Here is a 14,692-nt window from a genome sequence, read left to right as displayed (position 1 = left end):
TTGATAAGTCTGCATGTCAGTTCTCCAGGATGGTGCACACCCCTGTCCACTCACCTGTTTGTGGACTGCAAATTGGTAGGTTGACCCTGCTCAGGGAGGATTCATACCACAGAAACTGGCAAATGCTACAAATCAGGGTCATCTGGTTTTGTTTTTGTTTATCCTGGAAAGAATTTTTTTTTTTAAGATTTAGTTTATTCATGAGAGACAGACCGAGGCAGAGACACAGGCAGAGGTAGAAGCAGACTCCACGCAGGGAGCCCAATGTGAGACTCGATCCTGGCACTCTGGATCACGCCTTGAGCCAAAAGCAGATGCTCAACCACTGAGCCACCCAGGCATCCCAAGAAGTCTGTTACAACACTTTTTCAGTACATGATTGCACCTGAACAATGAAACTGTGAAAACCTATATAGTTTGAAGCCACCACGTTTTGGGGTGGCTTGTTGCATAGCAAAGAATAACAGGACAGTGGCCCTGCCCCTTCCTGGAAAATCACCCCTTCAGCCCAGGCCACCTGCAGGGCCCCTCCCGCCCCTGGACCCTGCAGAGCACCAGGAGGTCACATCTTCCTGTGACACGGCTCCCCAGATGGGCCTCCCTGGACCCTCCACCTCCTGCCACCCTGCTTTGTTATTGTTGGAGAGTAAACGTGCTTACTGCTGTTTGTCTCCCCCTTCGAAGATCCAGAGCAGGAATCTTCCTGCCTTGTTCACTGTTCTTTTTTTTTTTTTTTTTTAATTTTTATTTATTTATGATAGTCACAGAGAGAGAGAAAGAGAGGCAGAGAGAGAAGCAGGCTCCATGCACCAGGAGCCCGACGTGGGATTCGATCCCGGGTCTCCAGGATGGCGCCCTGGGCCAAAGGCAGGCGCCAAACCGCTGCGCCACCCAGGGATCCCCCTTGTTCACTGTTCTACACTTGGCCCAAACATCTGACTTGGGCAAACATCTAGTGATGGCGGAGCTGTTGGCTGGTGTTGAGTGTGAAGATGAATGCAGACTTGGTGTAGGCGTCACTGATGGGGTCTTCCCTGACGCACAGGGGAAAAACTGCCCCTTACTGCCTCCCTGATAAGCCTCATGCGCGAGCTCATTTTTAAAAATATTTTTCGTCTCCTGAAAATGATGAGCTTGAAACTCATCAGTGGTTTCCCACCCATCTGGCAGACCCTGTGCAGCTTGACCCCTCATTGCAGACCCCCTCTCACTCCAAATGTGCTGACTCCTTTCCTAGTAACCCTAGTGCCCAGACCCTTACATGCCTGCCTTTTTGTTATTCAAGTTTAGCTCAACTATGACTTCCTCAAAGAAATCTTTAAACAGGGGATCCCTAGGTGGCTCGGGTTTGGCGCCTGCCTTCAGCCCAGGGAGTCCCAGGATCAGATCCTGCATCAGGCTCCCTGCATGGAGCCTGCTTCTCCCTCTGCCTGTGTCTCTGTCTCTGTCTCTGTCTCTCTCTCTCTCTCTCTCTCTCTGTGTGTGTGTGTCTCATGAATAAATAAATAAAATCTTAAAAAAAGAAAGAAATCTTTAAACATGTGGCTCTCCTTGCTGTTCCCTCATCTAAGACACTGTTCCCACAGTGACCTGCACATGTCCCTGCTTTATTCTCATGTCCATTCAAACTCATCTGAGGGCCTCCCTGAACACTCTATCTAATATAGCAGCATGTCTGTTTCTTTATGCTGCCTTTTTCTGAACTCCTCACTTCCTGTCTTTTGTGTCTGTTTGCTGTCTGGTTCTCTGGTAGGTTGTAAGCACCAGCAGGGATTGTATACAGGGTCTAAGACTTGGAGTATGGTAGGCTACAATTAATAGTGATTGAATGAAAAAAAAAATAAAAATAAAAATAAAAAAATAGTGATTGAATGAATGCATGATAGCCTGATATAAGTGTCAGGCCCTCCTACTGACACAGTTTCCTTTACATGAATTATGCCCTGAGAGGCTGATCTTTCCCACATGAAGCTGGACTGGAGCAGGGGTGCCATCTCCTGCTCCCCAGCTAACCCTACACTTAGAGCATTGACCAGCACTTCAAGGCACTGCAGCGTGTCCACCAACAGTTGCATGGATAACAGAACATGGTGTATCCAGACAGTGCAATATTATTCATTTGTAGACAGGAACAAAGTTCTGATACATGCTAAAAATGAATGGCTCTCAAAACCTAATGCTGAGTAAGAGAGAAGGCAGTCACAAAATATCATGTATTGTGTGATTCTTTTTTTTTAAAGATTTTATTTATTTATTCCTGATATATATATATATATATATATGGAGAGAGAGAGAGAGAGGGAGAGAGGGAGAGAGAGGCAGAGACACAGGCAGAGGGAGAAGCAGGCTCCATGCCACGAGCCTGACTTGGGACTCAATCCTGGGCTCCAGGATCGTGCCCCGGACCAAAGGCAGGCACCAAATCGCTGAGCCACCCAGGGATCCCCTGTGTGATTCTTTTTATGAAACATCCAGAGTAGTCCGATACATGGAGAGGGACAGTAGTTAGTGGTTGTCAGAGGAAGGGGTGTTGGGGGGACTGCATGTATACGAACAAGAGGGATCCTTTGGGGGTTATGGAAATGTTTTCTAACTGCGATGCAGTAAATCCAGCTTTATTTACTAAAATGTAGTAAATATAAACTGTAAATTTACCTAAGAAATTGAATCGTACACATAGAATGGGTAAGCTATATTGTATGTAAATAAGACCTTTATTTGTTTTTTTAATAAGACCTTTAATAACAACATTTTTACTTAATTAGCATTTTTCCCTGCATGGATATGTCATTGATATATAGGCTCATATGTGTTTCATTTAGTGTTGTCTGTCACATTTTACCCGTAATTTGTTTCTCCAGCTTCCCACACAGGTTGCACCTCGCACAGCTGTAGTATAAGCTCAAAACCAGGAAACACGCTAGTGTCCAAAGCTCAGGATGCAGAGACCTGTCTCCTGCTCTGCTTGAGCCACCCCACACCCAGCATTCCTTAGCAACCACTAATCTGTTTTCCATCTCTGTCATCATATTGTTTCACAAATATTATGTAAATGAAAGCATGTAATACAGTATAGTTCCTTTGAGATATTTTCCCTCAGCATAATGCCTTGGAGATTGCCTAAGTTGTTACAATACCCTCTGTTATTGCTGAAGAGAGTCCAGGGATGTGGATGCTCCACAGTTTAACCATTTGTGCATTGCGAGCTTGGTCTGATTTTGGTTGTTTCCAGTTTTGAGCTATTACAAAAAAAAAGTGTGGTAAACAACAGTGCTCAGGTTTTCATGCGGATCTAAGTTTCATTTCTCTGAGATAAATATCCAGGAGTGCTGTTGCTGGGTCATACAATCAAATATATGTTTAATTTAAAGACATTGCCAAACTACAGAGTGGCTATACCATTTGATAGCCCCACAGTTAAGTATGAAAAATCTAGTTTATCCACATAATTGCCAGCATTTGCTATTGGTACTATTTATTTTAGCTACTCTGATAGATGTGTGTAGTAAGATCTTGAGGTGGTCTTTTTTTTTAAATTTTTATTTATTTATGATAGTCACAGAGAGAGAAAGAGAGAGAGGCAGAGGCAGAAGCAGGCTCCATGCACCGGGAGCCCGACGTGGGATTCGATCCCGGGTCTCCAGGATCACGCCCTGGGCCAAAGGCAGGCGTCAAACCGTTGCGCCACCCAGGGATCCCTTGAGGTGGTCTTAATTTTCTTTTTTATAACGGCTAGAGATGTTAAACATTTTCACAAGCTTGTTTGCTGTCTTAACATTCTTTTCAATTAATTGCCTCTTCTTATATTGGCCTATCTTATTTTTTTTAATTTTTTTTATTTATTTATGATAGTCACAGAGAGAGAGAGAGAGAGAGAGAGAGAGAGAGAGAGAGAGAGGCAGAGACACAAGGCAGAGGGAGAAGCAGGCTCCATGCACCGGGAGCCCGACGTGGGATTCGATCCTGGGTCTCCAGGATCGCGCCCTGGGCCAAAGGCAGGCGCCAAACTGCTGCGCCACCCCGGGATCCCATATTGGCCTATCTTCTAACTGCATTTTTTCTTTTTAACTTTTGGGAGTTCATAATATATCATAGATACCAGTCCTTTATGTAATATATGGTTTGCAAATATTTTCTAACTGTGTGTAGCTTGTCTTTTCATCATTTTAGTGGAATCTTTCTCAAAACAAATGCTTTTAATTTTGGTGAAGTCCAATTTATTAATTTTGTTCTTTTGTAGAATCATGTCCCAAAACACTTCACCAAGCCCTCTCAGGCCTGAGATTTTTCCTCTGTTTTCTTGTAAAATTTTCATAGTTTTGCACATTTCTGCACTTATGTCCATCATCATTTTGAGTTAAAATTTCCATTTGCAGGGCAGCCCTGGTGGCCCAGCAGTTTAGTGCCGTCTTTGGCCCAGGGTGTGATCTTGGAGACCGGGGGTTGAGTCCTGTGTCGGGGCTCCCTGCATGGAGCCTGCTTCTCCCTCTGCCTGTGTCTCTGCCTTTCTCTCTGTGTGTTTCTCTCATGAATAAATAAATAAAATATTAAAAAAATTCCATTTACAGATGCCATGATGGTCTATGTAGAAGATTTTGAGAAATTTATAAGGAAAAACCTAAAATAGGTGAGTTCAGCAAGTTCTCAGGATATAAGGTCAACACACAGCATTTAATCACATTTCTATATACTAACAACTAAGTGTGGAAACCATACTTTTTTTTTTTTTCTTTTGGAAACCATACTTTAAAACAATACCAGGATACCTGGGTGGCAATGGATTGAGCATTTGACTTCAGCTCACGTCAGGATCCTGGGTTAGGGGTGGGAGGTGTCCCTGCTTCTCCTTCTCCTCCCTGCTCCAGCTCTCTTGCTATCTCTGTCTCTTTCTCTCAAATAAATAAAATCTTAAAACACACACACACACACACACACACAATACCATTTCCTTTTTTTTTTTTTTTTAAGATTCTATTTATTTATTCATGAGAGACACAGAGAAGCAGGGACACAGGCAGAGGGAGAAGCAGGCTCCATGCAGGGAGCCCGATGTGGAACTTGATCCCGGGACTCCAGGATCATGCCCTGGGCCGAAGGCAGACGCTCAACCACTGAGCCACCCAGGTGTCCCCACAAAACCATTTACAGGGATCCCTGGGTGGCGCAGCGGTTTGGCGCCTGCCTTTGGCCCAGGGCGCGATCCTGGAGACCCGGGATCGAATCCCACGTCGGGCTCCCGGTGCATGGAGCCTGCTTCTCCCTCTGCCTGTGTCTCTGCCTCTCTCTCTCTCTCTGACTGTCATAAATAATAAAATAAAAAATTAAAAAAAAAACATTTACAATTACTGCAAAGAAAATCAAATACTTCAGTATAAACTTAACAACATGTACAGGATCTGTATGATCAAAACTACAAAATGTTTAAAGAAGTCAGAGAAGGAAAAAAAAAAAAAGTCAGAGAAGGCCTAAATAAATGGAGAGACACACCGTGTTCACTGACTGGAAGTCCTAACATAGTAAAGATGTCAATTCTCCCCAAACTGACCTCTGATTTCAATGCAATTCTATCAGAAGCTCAGGATTTTTATAGACACAGACAAGTTTATTCTAAAATTTATATGCATGGTTCCGTAAATACCTGGAAAAATCCTGAAAACGAGCAGAGTGAGAGAAACAGCCTACCCAGTGACAGGGCTTGCTGCACCACTGCCATGTGGGAGGCTGTGGTGTAGGCAGAGCGGTGTAGACAGAGGGGTGTGGGTAGCGGTGTAGACAGCACGGTGTAGACAAAGTGACAGGCCACAGGGGACCCAGAAACACCCCGCAGGGGCATCCAACTGTGCACAAGTGTGCAGAAGCAGGTGAGCGGAGAGAGGTCCGTTTTTCGTTAAATGGCGCTGAAAAGGTTGATATCCGCAAAGACAACAAAGAACAAGCCTTCACTGCCCCGCAGGCCCCAGGCCAACGACGTGTTGTTGTTTGAAAAGGTAGGACCAAAAAAAAAAAAAATAAATAAATAAATAAAAGAAAATAAATAAATAAATAAATAAATAAATAAATAAGTAAATAAATAAATAAAAAATAGAAAAATAAATAAAAAAGAAAAGGTAGGACATTGCTGTGGCCCCACAGGGGGCGTCACTCTTGCTTTGGCACCTGAAACATGAATGAGAAGAGGCCAGGAGGTGGGGTGCGGGGCGCGATCTGGGGGTCCGCAGAGGCCAGCCCCGTAACCCCCCGCCGCACGCCCCCGGGCCCCCGCCTTCCGCAGGCACCACCTGGCCACGCCCCCGAGGGGGCCGGGCCGACGCGACCACGCCCACAGCCTGACAGGTGGGCGGGGCGGGGCGGGGCGGGGCGGAGCTCCGCGCCCTGGCCACGCCACTTCCGCCGGAAGTGCGCTCCTCTAGCTTCCCGCCAGAGTAGATCGTGCAGGTCCAGAAGTTGCGCTTCCGCCCGGTGGACACCCGCGTACGTTCCCCGCGTACGTTCGGAATCTGTCTCGCGTCAGTTGTGGGTGGGCTCCCGAACGCCGCGCCTCGGCCGGGGCTGCCGGGCCTGGGGGCGCCGTCCGCAGGCAGGAGAGGACGTCCGTCGTCCGGAACGGAGGCAGCGCGCGCGGGTTGTTTCCGGACGGCTCTAGCTCGTCGCCGCCCCGCGCCCCGCCCCCCGCGCGGCCACGTCTCCGCCGGAGCAGCGCGGCCGCCGAAGCTGCCGCAGCACCCGGGTGAGGGTCGCGGGCGGGTGCCCGGGCGGGTGCTCCGGCCTGGGAGGGCACGGGGCCGCCGGGGGCGGGGCCTGGGGGCGGAGGGCCGCGGCGCAGTCGAGGCGGAGGCCGGGCTCCGCCCGGGGTCGGTCCGGCCGCTCGCCGCTGGTGGACGCGGGGCCTGGAGCCGGCCTGCGGCGTGTGGCGGGGCGGCAGCCCGAAGAGCCGCTGGGCGAGCCGTCCGGAGCGCTGTGTGCGCGGACCCCGGCGGGGTGCGCGGCGGGAGGACGTGTCCTGTTGCCGAAGTTCTGTGGGGCGGAGCCCGTGAGTGAGCCGGCGTCGGCAGGCCCCGGGCAGAGCAGGCGCGCAGCCTGGCCTCGGGCCGCGGGCCTCGGGCCTGCCCCCCGGAGCCCTCCTGCTGGCCGGGCTGCCCCGGGGCAAGAGCGTCTCCGGCGACCTCGAGGGCGAGGAACTTGGCTGCACTCCGGAGAGAAGTTCGTCAGGAGCGTCATGCAAAGGCGGGATGGTGGTGGCTGTGGACAAAGGTGCAGCGCAGGGAGGAGCCAGGTGGCAGGCAGCTTCCCGGTTCATGTAAGAGGCTTGAGTTTTAGTGTCCGAGTGATCGAAAACCGCTGGGACGTAGTCTGCCATTTACAGGTGACTCACGCATTTAAAAAAAAAAAAAAGAATTTTTTTTTTTTTTTAAGTTCCCTTGTTAACGTTGCCAGCCTTTTACTGGGGCGAGAGCTTTCAGTGAACGTACCTTGACTGCCAAGAAAAGGGAATAAAAAAAACTCATCCAACATTACTGAAATTCAAAAGTAGCCTTTTCGGTTTGTTTTTTTCTTTCTTTCTTTCTTTTTTAATTTTTATTTATTTATGACAGTCACACACACATAGAGAGAGAGAGAGGCAGAGACACAGGCAGAGGGAGAAGCAGGCTCCGTGCACCGGGAGCCCGACGTGGGACTCGATCCCGGGTCTCCAGGGTCGCACCCTGGGCCGAAGGCAGGCGCCAAACCGCTGCGCCACCCAGGGATCCCGGTTTGTTTTTATTTCATCTCGTTTTGGCCCGTTGCCTCGAGCAGCACCCTTTCCTAAGTGAGAATGTCTTGACGTGGCCTCACTTGTCAAAGTTGACGAGCAGCGGTTGAAGGGAAAACAACACTCATATTAACAGTGACCATCTATTGAGGACCTGGGACAGACCTGTGCTGTGTTGATCCCCTGAATCTTGGCATGATTTTTATTCTTTCTCATCTTGGTGATGAGGAAGTCAGCTACAAGGGGTTAAGAAATCTGCCCAGACCTCATAGCTGAGGGTGCAGGAGTCAGGACTGGCCCTGGAGCCCACCCTTCACAGGACACTGCTGTACAGAGCCTTGGCACACTGTCGCTGTTTACCTGTGGTCACCGGTATGGCCTCAATTAGATGTTATTTTCTTAAGGAAATCCTGTTTTCTCTCTGGCCGTGCTATTTGTCATTGCCGGTGGAAACTTATGCAAGGCGCAGTGCCTGGAGCCATGATATGTATCTGGAACTCATATGATCTGCTGTAGGGGCAAGCCAGAAGTCACACACTCATGCCCAAGACCGTGTTCTGGCTGTGAAGTCCCTCCATGTCAGATGGCATGAATTCTGAGTTTGGAACACTTTATACGTGGTGGCGTCATTCTGTCTTTTCCCTCCAGGAGCACAGCGGAATGCAGGTGGTCCAAAATAGTACTGTGATCACACTGATACTTTAATTTGTTTTTGAATCTCGAACTGGAATGCACATTACTAATAACAGATTCCTTGTGCTGCTCTCCCCGCTGTCTGACCCTTCTTGCCCTGTTTTGTCAGCAGTGAGGGAATGAGACCCTGACAACTGAGACATGATGCTAAGTAAAATTTACCTGAGACTGAGCATAGAGAATGGCAGCTTCTTGCCTTCAGGGAAATGCCACCTCAGCAGAGGCTGCTCTGGGCAGCCAGGGAGTTCTGTCTGTTGTCCGGCTTCAGGAGGAGCCGCCCATGAACAGGACTCATCTCTGAGTGCCAGGGTCTCATGTTGTGGAGGGCTGCTGCATCCAACTCTGAAGCCAGTAGGACCTCTTGGGAGTCAGGTTCCTTGAGTATCAAGAAATTCAAATAAAGGGAACTAAATGAGTGGAGTATGTGACAGCGTCGGGCTCAGGTGGCCTGTTTGGTGGAGGTGGAGCGTGTCAGCCACAGTTTCTCTTTCCTGGACAGCGTCAGGGTGCAGTGTTGTGGTCACTGCTTGCCTTGGTGGCCGGTTCTCCTCTGCCTTCCCGCATCTGGTTGGTGTGTCCTGTCTCTAGGATGGGAGTGAAGTCGTCTGGCTGCCCTGCTCTTCCTTCTTACCAGGTGACACTGCTCGTTTGGGATGTGGCTGTTACTGCTCTGCAGGTTTATAACTCCCAGGGGCTTTCTTTGTCTCTCAGTGGAACCATAGCTTCCAAGTTTTTTTTTTTTGGTAGGAATAGTTAGTTTTCCTGTATTTGAAAAGGCAGCTTTGATGTTCAGGAGGCAAACACTGTTTTGTTGTTGAACCATTAGCTTGATTACTAAGGGGTGGAACTTGGCAGAGCCAAAGCTTGAAGTTAGTAGTCTGAGTTGAGCATCGCTCAGAGCAGGGGATGTTTCAGGAGCAGGGCAGACTTGGAGCGGTGGTTTCTGCTTCTGGCTTCTTGCAGCATGTCGGAGGAGATGGGCGCACACACATTCGCAGTATGGTGTGCACAGAGGGGTTAGCTCGATGGCAGAAGCAAGTGAGCTAGGTAGGCACTCTACCAGAGGGCCAGGAGAGACTTGAGAGCAGTGCTGAATGGTGGACATGGACGAATCCTTGGGAATTTGCCTGGTGGTCAAGGGGGAAGAGGCATCCATGGCAGAGGGACCAACTTCTGCCTGAAAAATGCTCATTTGCCATTGTTACCCTTTCAGGCATCACGGGGAAAGGTGATCTACATACACATCTTCACCCTTGCCTCCACAAGACATTTGAAAGCAAAATGTGCACATTTTCTCTTTTTTTTTTTTTTTTTAAGACTTATTTACTTATTCATGAGAGACATGCAGGGAGAGAGAGAGAGAGAGGCAGAAACACAGGCAGAGGGAGAAGCAGGCTCCATGCAGGGAGCCCCATGCGGGACTCCATCCTGGGTCTCCAGGATCACTCCCTGGGCCGAAGGTGGTGCTAAACCGCTGAGCCACTTGGGCTGCCCACATTTTCTCTTGTTAAGGAACATATCAGGATGACCAGCACATACAGTGTGCCCTGTGCAGTGACAGTTGATTCCGTGTTCCACTCTATTTGTTGCCACATGTTCTTGAAGTGGCAAGCTTGCCAAGAAGGGGACAGCCTGACTGTCCTTTTGCTGATGTGCCTTGTCTTGCTTTGTGGGCATCTTCTCTATAGGATCAGCCATCTATAGTAGCCAAGGGGTTTTCTGTGGAGCTGGGACCCTGTGAAATGGTGATTTTTGGAGGGCTCCATGGGATGTGTGGGGACAGATGGGGAACCTCCCAAGAGCCTGTTGGTCTCCCCCTACCCCTCCCCAACCTCATTGCAGACAGGATCATGTTCTAGCCAGCCTCGGTAACTCCCTTCATTTCTGTGATCTAGGTATTGTTTCAGTCTTCAAATATTTACATAAGTGAGACAGCATAAGCCACGCTGGCACCCAGTGCTTTTCAGTTAGCTGGTGGGATTGTGATTACCCCTATTGTCACACATGCTATCCAAGGTTCTTTCTAGTATAACCCATAGGGCTGGTTTTACCTCTGATGGTACATGCAACCTTTTCATGGTTTTATCAGCACCACTACTGAACCATTGCAACTTTGGCCTGTAAGGTGCTAGACAGCAGAGTGGAACGTGTGGATTATTAGAGCTGCAAGCTAGACACTCCTGGGTTTACACAGGGCACACTGCCATCACTAGTCACTCGACGCATGGGTAGACCAGGTTATGTCAGTCACCAGTGGGTGCCTGTTCATGGGGTATGGCAAGGGAGACTTGTAGATAAAGAGGCACACCCGCATCCTCCTGTTGTGGAGTCAGCAGCATCATCAGCCTCTTCTCTTGTGGGCCACTGCTCAGGCTCTTACCTGCGATGTCTATATAGGATTTGTAAGCTGGAGAAAGAAGTTATGTAAATTTTTGTCCTGACTCATGAAACACAGAACAGTATATAGGATAACGTGAAACTTACTTTAAGGGATGTAGATACTGACATCTCTACAGAAGGAATGGTGGTTCACACTTTACCTGGTGATGAGGAACAGATTATGAACATGCTTGTTGCACTTCCAAAATGGCAACCAGTTGCCAGATTTTGGGCAAAGTTCTGCTCCCTAGCCTAGCAATGGGGCGCCTAGGTTGAGTGTCTGTCTGCCTTTGGCTCAAGGAGTGATCCCAGGTCTGGGGATGAGTCCCGCATCAGGCTCCCTGTGGGGAACCTGCTTCTCCCTCTGCCTGTGTCTCTGCCTCTCTGTGTGTGTGTGTGTCTCTCATGAATAAATAAAATCTTTGAAAAAAAAAAATCTTAAAACAACAACAACAACTACTTAGCCTAGCAGGATGGGCTGAAAGCAGAAAGACGAGACTGGTCACCTGCTGTGAGATGCCTTCTCTGGACCCTGATTCCCAGGTGGCTACATTTCCATGTGTAACAACCCCCCCCCCACCTCCGCCGCCCAATGCTTCTTCCTATATGGTGTAGAGTTTCCATGTTCCATGTACTTGCATCTTCCACCATCAGGTCAGGCCTCCTGGGAGGGGAGCTGGCTCTTGTGGCCCTGTGAGTGCTTAGGCCGGAGTGTCCAGTATAGAAGTCACTGGCCACATGTGGTTATTTCACTCAAATTGCTTAAATCTTAACAAGAAACTCAGTTCCACAGCTTCCTGTACCCTGCCTCTGCTAGGAGGCTCCCTGTGCTCTGGCCTTGCGGGGTGGCCCTGAGCCAGCATCAGTACAGACATTAAAGCACCTTTGGGAATGGGTTCTGGTGTGGCTAGTTCAGCATTTTATCCTCAAAACCTGGGATATTAAAAAAACAAAAAAACAAAAAAACTGGGATATTGTAGGTACTCAAGGGTTATCTGTTGAATTATTACATATATGTTTATTATGTAGCAGTGAATTTGGGAGCCAGATGTTAGTCTTGGAATTACTCAGATCTGACAAATGAAACTTCATAATACTTTGTTCCCCCCCCCCATCAGGTACCATGATATTACTTGGTTTGATTTCAAGCCACTTATGAGACTAGATTTCCGCCAAATGGAAAGCCTAGTACGGCCCTTCCCAGAAGCTCTTGGTTGCTGCTGATGGCCGAAACCAAACCTGCCAGCATCTTACTTGTGACCCTCAAGTCTCAGCTCAGCCTGTGCCGTTCTGACCATGGACAGAGTGCCAGCTGGATCCAGCAGTGGCACCCCAGCTCACCCGGAGGCCCTCCCCAAGCCCCCAGGCTCACTGGTGCCACCTAACCAATGGGACAAAGCTCAGTGTAAGTCACTGGTTACTCTGCACTGCTGATATTTTGTCTTTAAATAGGAGGATGTGGATCATCTTGCACTTTGGAACAAGACTGTGGTGTTTAAGACCATAGTGAACTTTATGTTTAGAGTGTGTTTTTACTAATCAGATGAGTGTTTTTTCTTACTTAACATCAACTTTAAATCAAGTACCGTGCATGTTAAACAGGATAGGAGCTGTCCCATGTGCTGCTCCAGGAGGATGCAGCATCAGTGTTTCTCTCCTTTAAGGCTTCTGTGAGTCTTCACTGACAGCGTTCTTCTCTGCCTAACATCCTACCTCTTTTGTTGGTTGGTTGCCCAAGTTTCACTAACTTCACTAACTATCCAGAAACGATCCACTAGTGATCTAGGGATTATTGGACCACATTTCCATGTTAGCTGATGGCTTATTCATGCATTAGAACTATTGGGTGAATTCACTCGGTTCTTCTACCCCTTGCTATTTGGGTTGGTCAGAAAGTCGTAGTGTGCTTGAAAGTCATAGAGTATATATGTACTGGTTTGTAGCAGAAATTGCATTATATTCTTGCAAGTGATATTCAGGCACCTAAAATGGTTTGGTTGATTACTGCTCCTTCAGTGCCAGGCAGGTTGGTAAAAGCAGGTGCCCAAAACCAAGGATTCAGCAGCAGGATTCAGCTCTTAAATGTCACTAAGACGATGAAGCAGAGTAAATGGAAGATTAATGATGCACACGCCTTAGGGTAGTTGTGAGACTGAAAGAAATGGTGCATAAAACACAAGTACTCAGATGCTCTGGGAAGTGGTAGGAGCCATATTTTATCATTGTCATCTTTGTTACTTGTTTATCCACAATTTGGCTTGTGTTTGGGAACAATAGTCTTTTTTTTTTTTTTTAAAGATTTTATTTATTTATTCATGAGAGACACGGAGAGAGAGAGGCAGAGACATAGGGAGAGGGAGAAGCAGGCTCCATGCAGGGAGCCCAATGTGGGACTCGATCCCAGGTCTCTAGGATCACGCCCTGGGCCAAAGGCAGACGCTCAACCGCTGAGCCACCCAGGCCTCCCAGGAACAATAGTCTTTTTTTTTTTTTTTTTTTTTTCAAATTTATTTATGATAGAGAGAGAGAGAGAGAGAGGCAGAGACACAGGTAGAGGGAGAAGCAGGCTCCATGCCTGGAGTCTGACGTGGGATCGATCCCGGGACTCCAGGATCGCGCCCTGGGCCAAAGGCAGGCCCTAAACCGCTGAGCCACCCAGGGATCCCTCTTTCACATTTTTTAAATGGGCAAAATAATGTTCAAAAAATTATTTTGTTATGTTAATGGGAAGATGTAGAAACTCTCTCAGATCTCTAAGTCCATCAGAAAGTGGTGTTGACCCAATTACCTTGTATCTGAAATGCAGACTCCCTTTCCTCCTCACCCAACATGGAGCCGAAGGGATGTGTGCAGAGGAGCAGATGGTTGGGTCAGGGCTGAGTCCAGCTTTGAGTCTGTGGTGCCCCGTTTGTATTCTCTTTTTCCTCCCAGGGAAGCGTGACAGTGAGTTGCTGTATTGGTTGGAACTCACATTTTGAGTGTCAGAAACCCATTTAAATTTGCTTGGCAAAGGGCAATTTCCTGGATGCCTCTTGGGTACGTCAAGGGATCCCAGTGATGGGATCCCTGTGGGAGGCTAAGGCCTTTCCGTACTTGGGAACTTCTGGAACCACACCCAGAGATTCCTGGGCCTTCCCTTCCTCCCTCTGGCACCATCTTGGTTCTTGACTGCCAACTGGCTCCCCCACTGGGGTGAGGGGGCAGGGAAGGTAAAAATCATTTAATTATAAGAAGTCTTTTTTTTCTTTTGACAAGGTAATAGGTTTTGTTTTTTGTTTGTTTTTGAAGGAGGTTTTGTTAGCGTATGACAAATCTGTGTATAATGATGTTAGTGGGTGAAACTGAGCTGTATATGTGGGTATATAGTCATCACTGGTTAAACTTGGGTTTTTATCTAGCAAGTGTTCATCAGACAGAAGCACAGACTCTGTGCTCAGCTTTGGTGTAATTGTTTGGATCAGCTATTGTACCTTTTTGCCTTAGATTTCTCATTTTGGAGGATAAACTTTTGCTTTGAAACAACTTTGGAACTGCCCCATGTCAGTGTGAGGCTATGGCTCTGGTTAGCAGTTTCCAGCTCCTGTTAGGAACGTTGTTAGCTGTGTTTGTAGCAATTATTTCTTTTCTTTTTTTTTATTTTTTTATTTATGATAGTCACAGAGAGAGAGAGGCAAAGAGGCAGAGACACAGGCAGAGGGAGAAGCAGGCTCCATGCACCGGGAGCCTGACGTGGGACTCGATCCCGGGTCTCCAGGATCGCGCCCTGGGCCAAAGGCAGGCGCCAAACCGCTGCGCCACCCAGGGATCCCCTGTAGCAATTATTTCTTTTGCTATTTTTTGAAAACAGACTTTCATAGGATTTCGCATTGC

General features: G+C 48.1%; 1 protein-coding gene across 5 annotated transcripts in view; it reads left to right on the top strand.

Annotated features, from left to right (window-relative positions):
• Positions 1–6,395: 6,395 nt before the first annotated feature.
• Positions 6,396–14,692, top strand: part of GOLGA3 (golgin A3) — a 43,083-nt gene continuing 34,786 nt past the window's right edge. For 2 of the 5 annotated variants that reach the window (XM_055321905.1, XM_055321900.1), the window contains exons 1-2: positions 6,478–6,727; positions 11,941–12,227. In XM_055321905.1, coding sequence (XP_055177880.1) covers positions 12,119–12,227 — 109 coding nt within the window. In that variant the 5' untranslated portion in view covers positions 6,478–6,727; positions 11,941–12,118. The other 3 variants (XM_055321903.1, XM_055321904.1, XM_055321901.1) reach the window with 3 other exon arrangements.

The sequence above is a fragment of the Nyctereutes procyonoides genome, unplaced genomic scaffold (assembly GCF_905146905.1).
Source record: "Nyctereutes procyonoides isolate TBG_1078 unplaced genomic scaffold, NYPRO_anot_genome, whole genome shotgun sequence".
NCBI lineage: Eukaryota > Metazoa > Chordata > Mammalia > Carnivora > Canidae > Nyctereutes > Nyctereutes procyonoides.
The sequence above is the reverse complement of the archived record's forward strand: the minus strand, read 5'-3'. Positions and strand labels throughout refer to the sequence as shown.